The sequence below is a fragment of the Triticum urartu genome, chromosome 7A, assembly GCF_056163025.1.
Source record: "Triticum urartu cultivar PI428250 chromosome 7A, HENAU_Tu73, whole genome shotgun sequence".
NCBI lineage: Eukaryota > Viridiplantae > Streptophyta > Magnoliopsida > Poales > Poaceae > Triticum > Triticum urartu.
The window spans coordinates 84,705,882-84,726,969 of record NC_141879.1 but is presented as its reverse complement, the minus strand read 5'-3'; the positions used below and the strand labels follow the sequence as shown (position 1 = coordinate 84,726,969).

At 47.7% G+C, this 21,088-nt stretch overlaps 1 protein-coding gene and 1 long non-coding RNA gene across 2 annotated transcripts; both read right to left on the bottom strand.

The window, feature by feature from the left end:
- Positions 1–481: 481 nt before the first annotated feature.
- LOC147958066 (uncharacterized) lies at positions 482–3,429 on the bottom strand. The gene is made up of 3 exons (XR_015611485.1): positions 3,307–3,429; positions 2,851–2,889; positions 482–2,085 (listed from the first exon to the last, which is right to left on the bottom strand). It is a non-coding gene; the product is annotated as an uncharacterized LOC147958066 (long non-coding RNA).
- Positions 3,430–5,393: 1,964 nt separating this feature from the next.
- Positions 5,394–11,380, bottom strand: LZF1 (light-regulated zinc finger protein 1). The gene is made up of 3 exons (XM_048684629.2): positions 10,927–11,380; positions 6,870–7,475; positions 5,394–5,998 (listed from the first exon to the last, which is right to left on the bottom strand). The coding sequence occupies exons 1-3, from the start codon at positions 11,107–11,109 to the stop codon at positions 5,708–5,710; spliced, it is 1,080 nt and encodes a 359-aa protein (XP_048540586.2). The 5' UTR covers positions 11,110–11,380; the 3' UTR covers positions 5,394–5,707.
- Between the last annotated feature and the right edge of the window lie 9,708 nt (positions 11,381–21,088).

Here is a 21,088-nt window from a genome sequence, read left to right as displayed (position 1 = left end):
ACATTTATCATGAAATAAGGAAATAAATAATAACTTTATTATTGCCTCTAGGGCATATTTCCTTCAATAGGTTAGTCCCAAAAAATGATATAAAGTTGCTAGTAAATGAGTATAAAACATCCAAGATTGATACTTTAACAGCATGGAACAATCAAAAACTATAGATACATTGGAGATGTATCATAGTTACGGTCATGTCTATACTTCAACGAACCTATAGGGTCACACGTTTAAGGGCCATCAATCTGCTGAGTACTAGGAAAAGTTTCGAAGTGCGTCCAGAATTTCTTGGAGGGTTCTGGAATGGTTTCGGGGCCTCTAGGAATTTTTTGTGAGGCACCAAGGGGTAACGCACACAAAGGACCAAGTGTTGGGAGGGGATTTCCCCATTGGGGGACAACCTTCCCAATTTCTGAGATGTGTTGGAGGGGCACATGCTTTGGGGGACAGCCCTCCCTTTTGTGTGGAAAGTGTTGGGAAGCCCCCTCCATGTAGTGCGGCTAGAGGGGGTGCACTTGGGGCGACCCACCTTTTTGTGGGGCAATGTTTGGTAGTCCCCCCTTTGGGGACATCCCCTCCCCTTTTTGTGGGACATAGTTGGTGGGGGTACCCCCTTGTTGGGATGCCTCCTTCCACCCCACCCTCCCCTCTCCATATATAAATAGAGGAGGAGGGAAACCACAATTGACACACAAGTTTCATACTTGAGCTCTCACATTTTGGCACGGAATGATCTTCCTATTCTCCCTCTCGCTCTCCACAAAATAGTTTCATAGTGCCGCAAGGCTGCCTAGTCTCTGGTGGCGTTAGTTCTAGGAGGCGAAGCATTGCTAGGTTGGTGATATTATTATGTGTGTGACCCGGTAGAGAGATCGTACGTTCCTTCTTCTGTTCGAGGGAGGAATTTTTTTTGGTTGGGAGGTTGTAAAATCCTAGTCGCGGGAATCTACACTGACGATAATCACCACCTGTTCTTCCACTATGCTCCAAGTTGGTAAAAATCAGATCTAACCTTCTATGCATTTTCATAGTGGTCCTGGCCTAGTTCGCGGGACATTTTTTGTTTTCTGCCATGTTACCCTACAAATTACAAACAGATGACTAGATTTCATAGTCTTGCAAGTCCAGACCAAACTAGAGTTCAATTCTGCTAAGAACACATATATAATGAAAATTCCAAAACAAACTAGAGTTCAATCATACTGCAGTATATTTATAATGTAATGGCACTAGCCTTAGTACTGCTAGTACCACATTCATGAACAAGTTCAACGTTATTTGCCACCCGCTGCTTGTTGATGCCACCAGTAGCACAACCCGTTGTCCCCCAAAGATCCACTATGGGTATAAAAATAAAACAATGTTAGAAAGGAAAAACTTAAAGATTGCACGCATAGCTAAACCTATCCTGGTATTGGGCACATAGTTGTTTAAGCTACTAGCTATACAGAGGAAATTCATCATCTCTGGTTCTAACTTAGGAAAATTATCATCTATGGATCTAAGGTAGGAGATTAAAACTTAGCTCAATTGGCACAAATACCTGTTCAAGTGGATGGCAAGGCGACTGCTGAAGGTGGAGTAGAGTCCCGTGGTGGTGGGGGAATTCTCAGTGGCATTATCCCCACGACACATCCCCATCGGGCTCTCCGAATCATGATTGGAGATTTCACCTCTTCCAATGCCCATTCGAGGACCAATTCCGGTCTACTCCGAGTCGGCATCCGAGAGCGCTCTTCATTTGTGGTCTCTGAGAAGATGACCTCTGCTACATTCCTCAATCCTCTATCCACACACCTTTTGTGCATCGATACGTCCACCTGAAAGCCAGGGTTATCTCGTGCGATAGCCTCCTTCTCCATCAACTCCCGCATGCACTTCATCTAGCATAATACCACGTCGTCAATCCTTTTTGCCCGCACTAGCCACATCCTCCGTCGCCGCCTCTCCAATTCGTCTGGCGCCATCGATCGAGGAGGCCCCTGAGGCTCCTTTCGCAGGCCTGAGAACAACTAGGGCAGGGCTAGAGTGGAGGATGATGGTGTGGTATGGGAGGCCTAACGATGACTAGGAGCTATGGAATCCCTGTAAAAAAGTACATTAGTACAAAAAAATGTCGGAAACTATTGATCTATATTTGACACCTCCTTGCTACTACATTAGTACCTAAAAATCAACAGTGGGTCTTCTAGACAACATTTGAGAACATGATATTTTACATACTAGCTTATCCAATTTTAACATTTGAGAACATCTCATCTCACGGAGAGAAGAGGCTGACGGCTTAAAAAGGTTAAAAATCGACGAAAAAAATCAGCATGACCTTTCCTAAAACATTAAACATATTGATTGCTAGAAATCCGGCAAACTAGAAATTAATCAGTGTTTCATCAAAATGTTGGCACTCATTCTTGAATCCTTGTAAATTTTGAAAGTGGAAGAATTGGAGGTTGTGGTATTAAATTGCTTTCAATTCCATTTCATCCAAGAAACTGTAATGGACATGAATACGAATTTGATTGTTTGGATGTTTACTAAACTCAATCAAGGAATTTTACCGAGGTTTCAATACAGAATCATGTTTGGCACACACAAACAAGCATTTATTATGACTTGACAAAGTTTATTCACCAACACACTATGCATTCATCCAATCTATACATTAGGAGCACACAACAACAATCACCATATCACATATTGCAAAATTCATCATCTCACTTCACAAGAAAAGGCGTGCATCATTAAATTTATACATGGGCATTACACAACAATAGCAATTTACCATCTCATTTTACAAGAAAAGCTTTCACAGTACACCATCATGTCACATAAACCAGAATTTGTTCTCACCTTAAATCTGCCTCGCGGTGATCCAATCTTCAACCAAATCTACATCAGGAAACGAGGGTTAGAAAAAATCTGCCAAACATAATGGACCATAAGAGGAGGTGTGGAAGGGGAAGATAGGAGGTGGCTCGGTGGGGAGGGGGCAAAGGAAGAAGAAGAAGAAGAAAAGGGGGTCTGGCAATAGAGAAGAAAGTGGTTTGGTTGGGAAGGGATGGAGGAGGAGGTGGTTCAATGGGGAAGGGGTGGACCAAGAAGTGGTCCGGTGGCATGGGGAGGTGGCGCTAGAGCAGGGTTAAGGGAATTGGATCGGTGGTGGATAGGAAGCTCCATGCCATGGCGGCCCTGGTGGAGGCGAGATCTTGTAATAGAGGTGATAGGGCGCCAAGAGAGTTGGGGAAGGAGATGCAGCGACGAGGATGCTGGTGCCTTCGTAGGAGGACGAGGAGGGGGAGCTCTCACCTAGGGCCGTCGTCGATGTCCTCCCTTGGCCGCCACCTCTGCTTTCCAGGTAAGGCTGCTGGGAAAGGGGGTTTCCCTCTTACCTAGACGAGCAAGGGGGGTGGGGGGAGGGGGAGATTGGAACAAAATGTTTTCTTTTGCAGGTACAAGATTGGGACGAAGCGATTTCAGGTCGTCAAAAGGAGGTAACGTCACACTGTGTTGATTTATGCTTTTTTGTATGCTAGATGGATGGCAAAAACAAATATTGCGACGTGAAGTTTCCTATGCAATGATGGTAATTTTATCTATTACATGTTCATATCATTTGGCAAAACATAAATTCTTGCTTTTCTTAGTAGCATGCATGACAAATATTACCTAGTTTCTTCCAATTACTGTGTTTGAATTTGAATGGAAAATGTTTGTTTTGGAATTCGAGTTTTCTATGCACTAGTGGCAATTTCAACCATCACATGTTCATATCCATGGAAAATTAGCAACTATTGCTTCATAACATTCACATGCATGGCAAATGTTAGCTAGTTTCCCATAAACTAGTCCTACTAATCCTATATACATAAGAAGTTGATCCCCACTATCCTATTTATCTCAACATGCACACATGCCACCTCATCAAAGGCCCACCACTACTTGCATGGGAAAAAGTTTTTCATTATTAGTTGATCTCATGCACACCTTTCACCTCACCACACATGTCACCTCATCAAAGGTCCACTCAACATGCAAGAAAAAAAGTTTTTCATTACCTTATGCCACATTCAAAATATTTTCTGACTACACAATAATCAGATACAATATATAATATTTTTTAGCTTTGGTTCATACATTATTAATTCAACTATGGAAGCTTCAACAATCAAATCACTAAAATATACTGCAATTGATTCCCACAACAACGCACGGGGTATTCTCTAGTTCTTAAAATTCATGGCAAGTTAACCAAGGGGGCTAGTTATAAAGAATCCACCCTCCCCCATGGCAAATTTCACACACCCACATCATTATTATTATTATATTGTCCATTTCTCATGTTCTGTTTTTTGCCAATCATATATGCATTAACAAACGGTAAGTATACTCAACTACTTATGACAAATTTTCCATGTTTCTTTCTTTTCTTTTCCCATGAACACCAGCTTGGTCAAACCGCCCACACTGCTCGATACATTAAATAGATTCATGAAACGTCTTCTCTTTACCTAAATGGAAAACCATGAATATTTCACCTGTATGTTGAAGATATTTAGAACATAACAATTCCAAGTTTTAACTAATGAAACCACCAGTTCTCAACTCATCGTTGTCCCAAACCTCTTGCTCACTCTATGGGGAAAAAAAGATCTTCTTAATTATGAGGATATCAGTACTTCTACCTGAACAAATCAACACCTGGCCTAGAAGAAGAGGAAGGTTTGTTTCAAGTACACATGATGCATGTGGTAGTGCTTCGCGTTGTACAACAGGTCGACAAACAACATGATGAGACCGCCCAAATCAATTCATGAGAAAAATCCAAAATTGGATTATCTATTAACTATGCAAGGACAGGGGAAGGGAGGCCCCAGCCTTGATTGCTGAAAATTATGCATCAAGAAACAAGAGAGCAATTAGACCTCAAACTCGAAATAAGTGTCATGCCTAACTCAACCCATAATCACACAACACACACCATCCCCACAAATATCCTCTGAACTGGACAAATTATCTCAAGCAAGTACAACATCATAAAATAAACCTAAAACCTAAACCTTAAATGAAAAAAAATGCATAAATACTAAGTGGACATCTCTTTCCCTTCCCTATATAAGTCTAATAGTGGCACTCTATATCAGAGGAATGTAATTGGACTTTATATCTAAACAAATAGGGAAACTTCAGCTGAGATTGCTTTATATCTAAAACAAAGCTACAAACATATTTCCCCCTAATATATGGGCAGTTATCTTCACTTACCATTTGCACAAAAATCATTAAACACTCCTGTCAACCTGTAACGCATATTCCGCTCCAGATTGGGCTAGCAAAACAAGAACAACAAAAAAGCACTAAAATTTGATTCAAGACATGTAAAGTTCACACGAATCGAAACACACAAATTCAACATTGATTTCTGATGCATCTCAATGGAATTTTGAAACCTGTATAGTACATGGTGTTGACTACGCTCCTCTTTATTTCACTATACACAAACCTGTTATCTCAGAGCTCACAACTCACTAACCATGATCTTCAGCAACAAGACCCAAAAAAGGCGTACAATTACAACATATATTTTTTTGACCGACCGGCGAAGAACCCATCCATTTGAATGATTGTCTATGCGATTTGGCTCACCAAGAGACCTACAGCAAGATCCCCTGTTCGACAGATATGTCCAACGCTATATTCTTTCGGGTATTCAAAACTCTCTCCTTCGACGCTTGAAACCAGCAGATGCAGTGAAGTGGTCCTGGGAGCTCTGCAGGGAGGGTGCTTCAGGGACGAACATGGCGCCGTCATACACAGGGTAATGCAAGTTCCCTTGCCAGCATAGACCCGAGGCTGTTGGTGGGGAGGGAACCTCGGGCACCACCCATGGATCCTCAGCATCTAATCCAGGTACCTGGCCTAGCAGGTCTTCTGCAAACAGGCCTTCAGCTAGACGGCACTGTGGAGATCCCCCAGCACTCCCCAGCTTAGCATTGTCACCCTGTAGCACAAAGGAGAAAAGAGATTAGAACTGATGTGTAGACACACACCACTGTGTTGTGAATAGTATTTAATACTTTGCATTAAAAGCAAGTTTCGTTGCAAGTGAATTAAGCATAAATGCAAATGACATGGAACCTGGAACCAGATTTTACAGAAGTGTAATTGGCCTCAAGCCATGAACTATTCTGAACCGCACAAGACTCCTGACAACTTCGTGATTGATTGTTAAAAGGTTAGTCACAGTGAGTAACTGTGTCATGACCACTGTAGTAATTATGATGGCCAGTAACAACTAACAAGCTTACATCTTTAAGGAAAAATGAAGACTACATTACAAAATAAAATAAGAAAAAAAAGGGCAGATATCGCTTCCACAGTTTTTGATAGCCTGAGTAATGTTCAACCAATTCTAGTACAGTAAACATTATGTTGAACAGTTGAAAAGTCTGAAAACCAAATCAATCAGCAGTTAGCTTGAATCTGGAACTTTCACAGTTCACCCATCAGCTATATAAATTGATAGAAGAAATAACTAGCTGAATTCCGCAAAAATGCAGACCTATATCAGGCTCGGTGCTAATTTACCCCAAATAAAGGCTGGAAAGGTTCCATACACTTGCTTCTGGGCTCTGGGGTGAACTCATTTACAGCAACAGTCTAATCATATCACGATACTAAGGTGCTGAATTTCATCGAGAACCTAAACCATTAATATGTTTTTTAGAAAGCACAACTCTTCTGCCATGAAAGAGAAAAATTCTACTCTTCAATATATAAAGTAAAAGGAGATTCTCCAAAAAAAAAATTGATAGGTATAAGATATTACTGAGAACTAGAAAAGACATGCAACGCATCTATATAAGGATTACCTTGGAAGAACCATGCTCAGTGAAGCCAAAGTTTGGGCCATATTCTAAGTTACTGAAGAATTCATCCACAGGCCAATCAGGTAAACTGTCTGACCCATTGCCGCCTGAGAATGGTAAGTTGTAAGCCCGGCCACTATCTCTGTTCATTTGGTTGGATAAAGCTGTGGTGGTCTGATTAGAGAGCAGAAGTTTTGAATTTCCATCTGACAGGTACTTAGGTGGAGGCTCTGCCAATCTAAGTGCACTGTTGTCCATAGTCCAATTGGTCATTCCTGTCTTGGTATTTGGAGCAGAAATCTGCCTTGAATAATCTCCACTGATTGCATTTTGGCTGGGAATAGATGCACTGTTTTCACCTGAAAATAGGGCTGTAGGATTTTTCTTTGGCAAGTGTTTCGGTAGTGAATCCACTGATCCACCTGAAGTGTTAACGTGCTTGTCAGCAACAGGTGGAACAGGATCGGCAGGATCGAGGCCAACTTGAACTCCTGTCAGCAGGAACCTTTGATGTGCTGAAACAAAGGAATTCACTGTGTGTATAGCAACATCACAATCTCTACAAAGTAGAGCACGGTCCTCCAGGCAGAAGAAGTATCCAGAAGCCTCCTGCAATGAAAAATAGAGGTTCAGATCAGCAAAACTAAGGATAAATATCAGAAATGACTTGCAACAGGAATCACAGTACAAAGAACATTATGTGGGTACAGTGTTCCAGTAACTGGGGCACTAGTTGTGCCTTTGAGCTTGGGCCTTGCACTATGACCCAGTCAACTGAGTAGCAAAATACATAATTCAGCGAGACAAGATCCACATCGAGGCTATCCAGCCTGGTATGAAAGCCCAAATAAATATATAGTGCGATACAGTTAGCCCTGTATCTATGACAATGTAAGATTTAGATCCAACGAACAATTGACCTACTATTGTAGATTATGTCCAGCTAAGCATACTAGGATTTGTTAGCATAGGTCTTACTGTCCCGTATCACAACAAATGCAAAAACATTTCGCAAAGGTATTTTTGGTGACATAAATAAATATTACATTTTTTAAAACTTCGCCGGCGACTGTTTGTGTGAGAAACTAAGCTTGCCATCTTAAAAGCAAGGTTTACTTCTTCTACTGGTGACATATTGGCTGCTGTTGAATAAGAGACTAGAGGAAAGCTTGTCCAAGTTCACTACAAAGCCTATTCAAGTTGAATGGTTTCATTTAAACTAACTGATCTTGTACTCTAAATTGGCCTGAAATAAACATGTCCAGAGAAGCTCTTCTTATGTTGCTAGTTTCATGTGTGGTCTTTTGTATGCAACTCTTCAACCAACTGAAATTTTGATTCTAAATGTTAGTCCAGTTATAGTGATATTCCGAACATTGTAGCCTTACAAAGCAATCACTGATCTTTACTTTCTTCATAGGGCAATATCAGTTTAAATGCTTAGGCACTACAATTTAGGCATAGATAGAAAACAAACTGACACTGCATGTGCTGATGTGCATGAACATGCTCCAAATGTTAGCGCAGTTATAGTGATATTCCAAACATTCAAGCCTTACAAAGCAATGATTGCTCTGTATTTTCTTTCATAGGGGAACATCAGTTTAAATGCTTAGACGCCAAATTTAGGCAAAGATAGAAGACAAACTGACACTGCATGTGCATGAACATGCTCTAAATGTTAGCCAGTTCTAGTGCTTATTGTGTTGGGCAACCGTCACGTGAAATCGATGCCGATATTCCAAACATTCTAGCCTTACAAAGCAATGATTGATCTGTATTTTCTTTCATAGGGGAACATCAGTTTAAATGCTTAGATGCCACAATTTAGGCAAAGATAGAAAACGAACTGACACTGCATGTGCATGCACATGCTCAGCAACCAGCCAGCAAGATGAAGCATGCATGCATGACTGCCATACTTGAGGCCATGCCAGGACAGCATGATCAACTGTAAGCAAAAAACAAAAAAAATTGTGGCATTTACCATACTGATTTTGAACAGGTGAAGCACACTTTATGAAAGTGGTGAGGTATGAACTGTAGAATGGCAAACATTGCTACACTCATTTTCCATACTGGTCTGGAGTGAGAGGTATGAATTTAGAACCAAAAATATAGCTGTGTTCAAATTCGTAATTTACCAAAAGCAAGTGTGAGCACTGATCTTTCCCCCTTGAACATGGACAAAATTTGTCAGTAACTCGGTAACAAAAATTAAGTCATGAGTTCATTAATCCGCATTTCCAAAAGCAACAGCATTCACCTTAGGTTCCTTTCAGAACCAGGGGTGATGTATTTGGATTTGACAAATTACTTACCCTTTAGAAATAAAATTAGTGCCCTGAGAAGGAGTTAGCAGTATTCTTATAATATGTCAACATAAGGAATAACAAACCCCCTTTTGCAGAACTGCAAACAACTACCTTGAAGAACGATGCGAATATTATAGCTTCAATTTTGTTGTGAATACTATCTGCTTAGCTTATGGGTTAACCAACCAAGTCAAGGTGGACCACTCGAGATAAGGAGAACACTGCACATGGGTTTTACATAAGAACGCTCCTCCCTCCTCATGGCACCATGTGGGGCTGTGGGTGGCCATATTAAGAAACTCTACTCTGTTATATGAATAACAATGTGGAGAAATACCAAGCATGAAAGAAGGAAGGGTTCATATAAGGGACCAGAGAGCAATTCAATAATACCGATATGGTGGGACAATTTGGTAGGATGAAATGGAGTGGATAATTAATTGGTTTGCAGGGCAATCACATGACAACCGAGGATAAGGACGCCCTAAGGATGCTTAGACACCACAATTTAGGCAAAGATACAAAACAAATTAACACTGCATGTGCATGCGCATGCGCATGCTCAGCAACCAGCAAGCAAGATGAAGAATGCACGCATGTCTGTCACACTTGAGGCCATGCCAGGACAGCATGATCCACTGTAAACATTTTTTTGGCATTTATCATATTGGTTTGGAATGGATGAAGTATGCACTTTATGAAACTGGTGATGTATGAACTGTAGAACAGCAAACATTGTTACACTACTTTTCCGTACTGGTCTGGAATGAGAGGTATGAATTTAGAACCAAAAATGTTGCTGTGTTGCTAAGTCGCTGTATTCAAATTCGTAATTTACCAAAAGCAAGTGTGAGCACTGACCTTTCCCCCTTGAACATGGACCCAACTTTTGAGTGACCCAGTAACAAAAATTAATTCATGAGTTCATTTTCAGAAGCAACAGCATCCACCTAAGGTTCGTTTCAGAACCAGGGGTGATGCATTTGGATTAGATAAACTACATATCCCTATAATAAAATTAGTCCCCTGACAAGAAGTTAGCAGTATTCTCATAATGTGTCAACATTAGGAGGAATAACTAGCTTCAAGCAAGATGTGAATATTATAGCTTGAATTTTGGTGTGAATGCTATCTGCTTAGCTTATGGGTTAACCTAGTCAAGGTGGACCAGTCGAGATAAGACAAGCACTGCACATGGGCTTTACTTGAGAACGCTCCTCCCTCCTCGTGGCATCACGTGGGGCAGTGGGTGGCCATATTAAGAAACCCCTACTCTGTTATACGAATAACGATGTGCAGCAATACCAAGCCTCAAAGAAGGTGTCATGATTCGGAATTTCGGAGTGCATAGGGACTAGAGAGCAAAGCAATTCGATAATACCGATACGGTGGGACAATTTGGGCGGATGAAATGGAGTGGACAATTAATTTGTTTGCAGCGCAATCGCATGGCAACCGAGGATAAGGCCGGCCTAAGGATGCGCAGAGAATGAAGACGTCAAGCACAACATGGCTGGTACTGAGATCATTTAGCGCATCATCTTAACCCTGACTCCCTAACTCCCTGAGGATCATCGCTGAATAAACAATTCTTCCCCACCAAGAGCTCACATCCGAAACTAAGTACTGTAGCGCTCTCTCAGCTACCGAAATAAGACAACGCCTCTCCAGGAACGTACAGGAACTCATCGATTGCGCGGCCCGCCCCAATCGAGACAGGCAGGGTCGGCGGAGGGATGGCTGACCTGGCAGATGTCGCACTTGGGCGGCGCGGCGGCGTCGGGGAGGAGCGGCACGCGCTGGTGCTTGCCGGCGAGCCTGTTGGCGGCGTGCACCTCCTCGTCGCAGGCGGCGCAGAGCGCGGCCTCGTCGGCGCAGCAGAGCACCCGCGCCTCCGCGGCGCCGCACGCGTTGCACTGGATCTTCATCGCCCTCTGCTCCGCTCTGCTCTGTTCTCCCTCGCTCGCCCGCTGCCTCGGGAAAGGGGAGGGGGGAGGGGGCGGGTGCGGGTCGGGGTGGGGGAGGAAGGAAGAGGGCCGGAGGATACGGTTCGGTGGCGATGTGAGATGCGATTGGATCTCGCCTCGCCCCGCACGCGGGCTAGCTTTTAACCGGGGCCAAGTGATTAGCGGCGAGAATTAGTGAGTGGTGCGGTGTCGATGGCGGGCGGGCGGGTGGTGGTGGATTAGTTAGTGAGCCGGGCGAGTGGTACTTTTAGATTACTTGGGAGAGGAGAGGACGAAACGGTGGTCACTGGTCAAGTAGGGGGAGGCAGCGGAAGCGAGGGAGGGGGCGTGGAAGATAAGCGGGGGCCGGCGGACGCGTGGGCGTGTCGGCAATGCGCAGCCGTGGCGGCCGACGGGGCCGCCGTGCACGAGCCGAGCCCGGCCGGCGACAAATCTTGCCTTTTTATCGGGGTGCAGGGCATCTTCCCGCCGCAAAATTTCACGTTTTGACCATTTTTCGGTCTAATTTGGGATCTGACCCGTTTGATTTTTTTTAAATATGACATTTTCACCTACCGTCAGGGGTCCTAGCGGTAGCCCCCACACCCTACCGCCGGATACCTGGCGGTAGGTGACGGGACGGTGCCTAACGGCCGTCAGTCCCAACTGACGTGGAAAAGAGGCCTACCACCACTGACCCTAGCGGTAGGCTCCTGGGGTGGATAAGATTGGAAGGGGGGTGTTGGTCCCCCACACCCACTCATTCAGCACAAGCCCACACCTCACCTCTCCCCCGAGCTCAAGTCAACCCCCCCCCCCCCCTCTCTCTCTTTCTACCACAAGAGCCTCTCAAATCTCTCTCATTTGGTTGACATTTCTCCAGTGGATTCGTAGCACTTTCATCACTCAAGGTATCTCTCAATTCCCCTCATTTTGATTGGTTGAAATCTTGGTTTTGTGTGCATTAGCACATTTTATTGCAAACCATAGTTCATCAGTTTGGTGTGGTCAAATCAATTAGTATGATGCATTTAGGGTTATGTTTGTTATTTTCTTATGTATTATGTGCCTGGAATTGTTTGTGTATCCAGATTTAGTGCTATGATTAGTGGTCATCTTTGCGGTTAGGATTAGCCTTAAGAAAATAATTAAGATCAAGATAACCTTAATAGTAACCAAGTGTTGTGCTCCATTTGATTTATTTTGTTGATTGTCATCTTAAACCCGTATATTCATGTAGGATGGACATTGAAGCTATAAGTCTGGCAGTAGCGTGTGAGAAGGTTGTAGCGGAGCGACATTGTGGTATGACGAGGGAGCTTCGAGCATGGTTAAAGAATTGTGATGATGCAAATACAGCCATGATGGATTTTAGCAAGTATTACATTATCGAGGAACCTTGTGATGGTAAGGAGAGGCCTGTGAAAGAAAAAAAGGAAGATACTTCATGAGCTCCAGGAGATGGAATATGCTTGTAGACACGCTTTGGCAATGGAGATTGGGTTCTCTGCCAGCAAAGAAGAATTCCTTTTTCGTGAATACACAAAGATTGCGTATCATTTCATTGATAGGTAGAAGAGAACGTTACAAAGAAAGAATATTACATAGAGATGGAAGGAGTACACCACACCAAAATGTGGGAAAACAGAAAAGAAACAACACAACCCAAGACTAGCCTAGCTCGAACTCCAACCTAGAAAGGTGAGGAGACGAGACATAAGACACCAATCCGAGAACTTGACTTGACAAAATCCGGACAGGTCATTGGATGGGCAATCACACAAGGCGTGTCACAGAATCCGGACCGTCGTGCTCGATGGGGCTCGTTTCGCGAAATGAATGGTGTGTTGGAGAATTGGGCGGGATTCGCGGACTGTGTACTAAAGCCTAATCGTGAGCGTGACGAACAAATTAAACGTCCTATACGTTTTAGAGCTATTTTCCGGTGTATAAAATGTATGCTCGAGCTTGAGCTTGTAGTTTGAACCCATGTCATTCGAATCAGTAGGTGTTTAAAGTCATTTGAACAAGTGTCATTTATGGATGTAATGAACTATGCTGAGTTATGTATGTCCTTGCTACTTAATCATTTCTGGATGTCATTTGTGGATGTTAGTTCATAAAAGTTTGTAAAAAAGGGGTGAAATAACTCTATTTTAAGGGGTTGGCACCCTACCGCCAAGGGGTCTGGTGGTAGGGTAGCCAACCCTGCCACCAAAAACTAATTTGGGGGGGAGGGTTGGCACCACCAAGGGGTCTGGCGGTAGGGTAGCCAACCCTACCGACAAAAAAACCCCAGATCGATCACAACAACTAATTGAGGGGGTTGGCACCCTACCGCCAGGGGGTCTAGCGGTAGGCTAGCCAACCCTACCGACAAAAAAAACCTCTAGGTCCGTTACAGCAAACTACAGTCGAAGGGGCCCCTCTGGCGGTAGGTTAAAAAGGAGAGCACTCTTTTTTGTTTTCTGTTGATTTCACACAACGCACAACAGTTTATCACAGAAATTCATGACAATAACAAAGAAATTCCAGACAAACTTTGATCTACGAGATAGTTCTGACGACAAATTAATTACAAATGTCAAATTTAGGTCTACGAGGTAGTTCACGACACATGGCTTCTTGCCTTAGTACTAGATAGTTCATGATAAATGTGGCATGGCTTCATCCGGTTACATGACGAGTCCACCGAAGCGAAGGCCCTACTGAGTCATACAAGGCCATTTCCCCTTCTTGTCACGTGCCTCATCTTCCTCTTGTGCCTTGCGAGCCTTTGCAAGATTTGTTGCCCTCTCCTCCTCACGAGCAAGCTTCGCTTGGCGTGCCCTCTCCTCCTCTCGTTTCTTCCGCTCTAACCTCTCCTTCTGACGACGCTCCTCCAAACCTCTTCGAAACGATTCTTCGAACCGCCATTGGTGCCTAAGACAATCTTGATATTGGTCCTTTTGGACATCTTCTGGCACTTCACGATCTGCCCATGTGAAGTACTTGCATAGAGTAGGCAATGATTGCATACACAAAATTCATTAGTGCTCGACAAATTTGAAAGTAACATGTTACTTTTAAGACATGCCAGCGGTAGGTCATAGGGGTTAGTTGGAAGCGCGTGATCATGGGCATAGTTGGGGCATACAAAAAATATCCTTCCCTCTGTCCATGACTTCTTTCGGTCGGTGGACACCTTCACCTTGCAAACATCTCTACACCAACATGGTGGGATTTTCACATCTTTCTCCTTCACCTTGTCCAAAGATGTGTTCTCCCACTTGTTCGGCATGTCTTATTGGTTAGCACACGATGGCCTCGTCGTGGAACCGGATGAACCCATGCCTACAACAATAAAAGATGATAAGTCAAACATATGAACACATTGACATGTAAAGAAGCAAACAATTAAAGATGTTAAGCAAATATATCAACAAACTGACATGGAAGGAGACAAGTAGTACCATTCACATTATTTCATCCATCCGGATTTAGCAACACGTCGATAGGACTTCCTCTATCAACCCGGCGTGTCCTAGAACCACCGGATCCACGACCCCCTCTAACACTATTCCTTCCTCCACGGCCCCCACTAAGACTAGTCCTTCCTCCATGGACCCCTCCAAGGCTAGTCCTTCCTCCACGGCCCCCTCCAAGACCAGTCCTTCATCCACGGCCCCTCCAAGACTAGTGCTCGTGTTGGTTCTGGGTCTTTTCATGCATCTCCTAATGTTGTCTCCCGTTTCGTTGCATTCTCCATAATTGTTGGTGTCCGGTGCCTCCATGAAATGACCACTACCAAATTGCTTCATTCCGGTGTATCCAGCTAGATCATCCATGTCACTCCTGAACCTCTTCTTTCTTCTTCTTCCCTCATAGGCACCATGAGTGCGGGATCTGGCACAATGTGTGGGCCATCATACTCTGGCCACTGTGACGGATCAAGCAAAGGATTAAACCGAGGCGCCCATGTCAACCTCGTTCATTCTAATGTGAACTCGTGCAATTGCACCGTTGTACCATCGCATATGGGCAAGTTTCTCGCTCGTGTTGCGGTCATCAAATGTGAGCAAGGCCAATGATACTTGTGTGGCCTCTCACACTGGCACCATCGGTTTTTTATGTGCACCTCGTACGCAACTCCACCATAGGACACACTGTCCCTTGTTATCCCACCTGGCTCATCGATTTGATAGAACATTTCTTTTTCATTGTATTTGATCACTTGTTGGTGGGAAGACTTGCGCGCTTGATGAAACAACCAATCCTAAACCTTGAATGGATAGTCCATCTTTTCGTCAATCCACTTGGCCGTGCTTTCGGAATGCTTTAGGAAGTACTCGTTGAGCTTGATGAAAGTGTGCTTGAGTATTACGGTCACCAGCAAGGAACAAACACCCTTCAACACGTTGTTGTAGCATTCCACCATGTTGCTTGTGATGTCCCCATATCGCATACCTCCTTCATCGTAAGTGTGCGACCACTTTTCTTTATTCGGCTCGTGCCTAGTCAAGAATTCTTTACCCCCTGTCGGATGTGGGGTTCCGGCTAACCCTTAAGGTTCGAACACTGGGGTGCGCGCGAAGTCTTTCCCTCCTACCGATCTATGCTCTAGCTCGCCTAGATCTTGCAGACAAACTCGACGAACTCACAACACAGAAAGACACGGGGTTTATACTGGTTCGGGCCACCGTTGTGGTGTAATACCCTACTCCAGTGTGGTGGTGGTGGATTGCCTCTTGGGCTGATGATGAACAATACAAGGGGAAGAACAGCCTCCTAAGGTTGAGGTGTTCTTGTGCGTATGAACTTGTGATGTGAGGATTCGACTTCCTCAAGCTAAGATCCCATCTCCCTACTATGGTGGTGGCTAGTCTTATTTATAGAGGCCCTGGTCCTCTTCCCAAATATTGAGCGGGAAGGGAGCCAACAATGGCGGGCTAATTCGAAGGGGGATAGCTAGTACAAGCTATTCTGACAAAAGCGGTCTTCGCCTGTGAAAGGCTCTGGTGGTGACGCCATCTTGGGATCCACGATGACCTTCGTCTTGCAGTCCATGGTCTTGGTCTTGTTGCACCAAAATGGCAACCTTTGCCTGGGGCCTCGGTACTCCGCGGTTGCGCTTGCCTCCTTTGCACCAAAGAGGAAACAAGGACGATGCGCGCGCTGGCGCCCGCCTAGTGTCGATCGTCATGGTTCACGTCACGAGAGCCTCGTGAGGTTTGCCCCTCCTTGATATCTCCGCCCCTCGCGAGCCTGCCTGACTAGGCCGCTCGGGAGGAGGTCTTCCGTCGTTTGCCTCGCGAGGCTTGGACCCTCGCGAGGGTCTTGGGTGCCTTGTTAAGAAGATTGGCCGTACGGCCTGCTGGCTCCGCCACGCCACGGGCCGCAGGCAGGCAAGTCTGGGGACCCCCGTTCCCAGAACGCCGATAGTAGCCCCCGGGCCCAAGGTGCACGCGGGCTTGGCTTTGCGGCAAAGCCAAGGGTCATGTTTGGAGCACCGCAGGCCCCCAAAAGCCTGCGGCCTTGGTTGACGCGTGGCGGTTGATTGGACGTGGGCGTCTCCGCTTCCCCATGTTGCCTCGGCGACTGCATGACTTGACAAGTCCCTACGACATGCAAGGGAAAACCATCATTACCTGCGATCGTGGGAGACGCCAGTTGGCCTTCTCTTTCTATAAATGGGGACGGGGCGGAGCCCCCGTTTCCCATCTCTTCCTCGCTTGCTTGCTTCTTCTTTGCTTCATTGCTTGCAGTGCCTCCGATGGCGCCACGAAGGAAGTTCTCTGCCGCCGAGAAGGGGAAGGCCCCTCGCGAGGGCCCCGGTTCCCCGGCGCCGAAGCGCGGTCGCGGCCGTCCGCGCAAGCACGCTGTGACCCCCGCCTTGGCCCACCGTCGAGGCGGTGCCGCGGCACGCGGAGGGGACCGTCCCAATCATGGCGGTCCAGCTGACGAGGGGAGTTTTGCGATGGTGGCGCGGCCTCCCCGCCCGCGCTTCCATTCAGCGGAGGTGTCGCCGGAGTTCGTTGTCTAGTCGGAGAACCCGGCCGACAACTGGCTCCAGCTTCCGCGCTTCCTTGCCGATGAACTGCCGGTCCCTGGTCCAGGCGGGCTCTGGTTGCAGGCGGATGGTTGCTGCAGCAAGGCCTCCTGGGTCGCGGTCGAGACTTCCGCCGCGGGCAACATAGCCCTGGCCCGCGGCTGGCAGACGTTCGCCCGCGCGCGCGGCCTGGGCAGGCGGTGCACGCTCCACTTCAGGTATGACGGTGGGTCGACCCTCTATGTGAGGGTGTTCGGGGAAGACAGTCGCCGCGCTGGGTGCTGCCCCGAGACGAACGGAGGTGAGGAGGTGCTCGGCCTTGGTGATGGTCGCGACGAGGAGGAGGCGAGCCTGCCCTCGGCGGCGACCGCGTCTCTTCTAGCTACGGCGGCTCTTCCTTTGGTGATAGCTCCAGCAGCGGTGGCTATGACCAGCCGCAGCGCCGCCGCGCCCGCTTCGAAGGAGGCAGCGGGTCATCTCGTCGCTGCGCCTCCGTGAAGCGCGAGGAGGGGTCTGGCTAGGCTCGGGGCGTCGCTAAGGGCCTGCCTCCGCGGATTGCTGAAACGCTGCTTTGTTTAGCTTTTTCCTTTTTTCCTGCATTAGAAAATGAAACCAGTATGGGCCCAGAGGGGCATGTATCGAACTGTGGTCCTTGATTAATGCAACGTGCATGTTATTCCCATGACGTATTGTTATTTTGCGCAAAGATAACTTAACCTGTCGCGTCTGGGACGCCCTTTCCTTCACGAGATGTCTGCGTTTGCTCAGAAACTGCAAAAAAAATGTTAGCCGGTGCGCTAGAGGATTTTCCGTTCACCCAAACCTTGACTTGGCGCTTTGTATCGCGGTACTCGAGGGGCATGGATTAGGAGAGATGCGCCAGCTTTCAGGCTCGAACGAGGGTGACTCACGAGAAGGCAGAGAGAAGAAAAATGCTCGTGAGGGCACCTGCCTAGCCCCCTCACGAGGTATGCGAGAGAGAGAGAGAGATCATGAGCAAACCAGAGCTGAAAAAATGCGGTAAAAGGCGAAGGAACCAAATCAGCAAGGAACGCCAAAGGCAAACTTTGATTAAGGAGAAGCGCGCGAACTGCGGAAAGCAAATGAAAAGCCGCGTCCGGCACCTAATCTAGTCTTCAAGTCTTCTCACCAGCGCAGAGCTAAGTGCTGTCCACTAGGCGTGGGAGGGAGCCCCAGGGCCTAAGGCCGGCGCTCCTGAGACTCCGGGGCGTGTACAACCCCAACTAATTATTACGTGAGAGTGTCACGGGCGGTGATTCTTCACAGGCACCGGGCCTTCTTCACAGGCGCTGGGCCTTGCTTCACAGGCTCTGTGCCTTGCTTCATGGGTAGAACTTCCGGAGGTGCTGGATGTTCTAGGCATTTTGGATAGGTGTCCCTTCTTGCGTCTCCAGGCGCACGGCGCCAGGCCTGGATATGTGGACGACCCTGAACGGGCCCTCCCACATGGGTGAAAGCTTGTGCAACCCTTCCCTAGAGAGGACCCGCCTTAGGACCAGGTCACCGTCTCGAGCGTCCTGGAGCGAATGTTGCGGCAGTGGTAATGCCGCAGCACTTGCTGGTACCTTGCCGCCCTTAATGCAGCTTCGCGATGACATTCCTCCCCCAGCACGAGATCCATCCCCCGCATGGCGTCCTGCTGTGTTTCGTCGAACGCTAGAACCCACGCGGAGCGATGCTTGACCTCATGAGGGAGGACTACTTTAGCTCCGTAGACGAGGAAGAACGGAGTCTCGCCCGTTGGCTTGGTAGCGGTGGTGCGGATGGACCACAGCACGGACTAGAGCTCGTCGTGCCAGCCCCTGCCGCAGGCCTCCAGCTTCTTCTTGAAGGTCCTGGTCTTGAGGCCCCTCAGGACCTCAGCATTAGCATGCTCAGCCTGGCCATTGCTCCTGGCGTGGGCCACCAAAGCGTAGCAGATCTGCGTTCCAAGGTTAGCACAGTAGGTTTTAAAGAGGTTACTAGTAAACTGTGAGCCGTTATCTATGATGATGCGGTTGGGGACCCCAAAGCGGCTCACGAGGCCCTTGATGAACTTGAGAGCAGAGCCGGCTGGAATGGTTCAGACGGCTTCCACTTCCGCCCACTTGGTGAACTTGTCGATGGCAACGAAGAGATAACGGTAGCCCCCTGGCACTCGTGGGAATGGGCCTAGGTTGTCTAGCCCCTAGACCGCGAACGGCCACGTGAGCGGGATGGTTTGGAGGCCCTGAGGAGGCTGATGGATTTGCTTGGCATGGAATTGGCAAGCTTCGCAGGACTTCACCAGCTCGGCTGCATCGTTGAGTGCTGTCGGCCAATAGAATCTACTGCGGAAGGCCTTGCCGACAAGGGTCCGTGATGATGAGTGATGTCCACAGTCCCCGCCGTGTATGTCAATCAGCAGCTCCCTCCCTTGATCGCTGGAGATGCAGCGCAGCGTGACATCGTTCGACCGTTTCCTGTACAACTCACCGTCTTGAATGCAGTATGCCGTGGCCTGCCGGGCCACGTGCTCCGCGTCTTCTTCCTTCTCCGGCAGTGTCCCGTGCATTAGGTACTCCTTGAACTCCTTGGTACAACACTCCTCCTAGGGCTCGAGCGCCAAGAGTAGCCGAGCTCCTGAGGTTGGGCCGCAAGCTAGGGCTCCCGTGGCCGGGGGCTGTGGGAGCTCCTCGCGAGGCTGAGTTGTGCTTGAAAGAGGTGGCGTAGCTGACGGCTTGAAGAGCCGCTCTTCGAAGACGCCGGGCTCTTGTGGTTGCCTCTTGGATGCTCTCTTGGCAATGTCGTCGGCTTCCTTGTTGGTGCCCCGTGGCACGTGCTACAGCTCCAAGCCTGAGAAGTACTTTTCCATCTTGCGCACCTCCGCAAGGTAGGCCTCCATGTGCTCGTCCTTTGGCTCGTACACTTTGTTGGAGAAGTTGACGAGGAGCTACGAGTCGCCCTTGACGGTAAGGCGCCTCACTCCCAGAGCCGCCGCAGCCTTCAGGCCGGCTATGAGGCCTTCGTGTTCTGCGATATTGTTGGAGACCTTCTCGCTGTGCTGGAAGCAGAGTTGCACGGCGTAGTAAAGCTTGTCCTGAGTGGGCAAGATGAGCACTGCTCCAGCCCCCGCGCCCTGGTGCGCAAAGGCGCCATCAAAATACATGACCCAGCCGTCTGGTGCCTCACTTCCTGGGGAGGTGGACCGGTCTTCTCCTTCCTCAAGAGCCCAGGAATCTATCCATTCTGCTACAAAATCGGCGAGCGCGGCTCCCTTGATGACCCTGGTGGTGCTGAACTCCAACTGGAATGCTTGCAGCTCGATGTTCCATTTAGCGACCCTTTTGGCTGAGTTTGGGCTCCTGAGTACCCTCTCCAACGGGTAAGATGAGACAACCTTGATGGGGTGCCCCTGGAAGTAGTGTCGCAGCTTGCGCGAGGCTACCAAGAGTGTGAGTAGGAGCTTTTGTGGCATGGGGTAGCGTGCCCTTGCGTCCCGCAGTACGGTGCTGACGAAGTACACCGGGTGCTCGACGAGGGCTGGCACACTGTTGAGGCTTGGGTCTTGCGGAGATTGTGGCGTATCCTGAGGTGGAGGGTTTCCTGAGACTTGGCCATCCTTAGGAGTTTCCGCGACGTTGCCCTGCCGAGCTTGATCTTCCGCCGCTGATGGTTCTGGTGTGCCTTCCTGACCCTGCGCGGCATCAGCTCTGGCTTGGCGCGGCACACTCTTGTCTCTGCGCTCCTCCCGAACCGCCACCAGCGCCGCGCTGGCCGAGTACGCGGTGGCGGCGAGGTAGAGTACCAGAGGCTCGAGAGGCCGCGGCGCTACATTCACCGGGGGGCTGGTGAGGTATTTCTTGAGGTCTTGGAAGGCCCGGTCGGCCTCCGGGGTCCACTCGAAGGGGCCTTTCTTCTTCATGAGCTTAAAGAAGGGTAAGGCGCGCTCGC

What these genes read in the sequence shown, in the direction of transcription:
- LZF1 (XM_048684629.2), bottom strand. Translation starts at nt 11,109, where the DNA reads ATGAAGATCCAGTGCAACGCGTGCGGCGCCGCGGAGGCGCGGGTGCTC. An exon ending in CCAAGTGCGACATCTGCCAG is followed by an intron (nt 7,476 to 10,926) that starts GTCAGCCATCCC and finishes TTTTCATTGCAG; the next exon opens with GAGGCTTCTGGATACTTCTT. An exon ending in CTGAGCATGGTTCTTCCAAG is followed by an intron (nt 5,999 to 6,869) that starts GTAATCCTTATA and finishes TTTGTGCTACAG; the next exon opens with GGTGACAATGCTAAGCTGGG.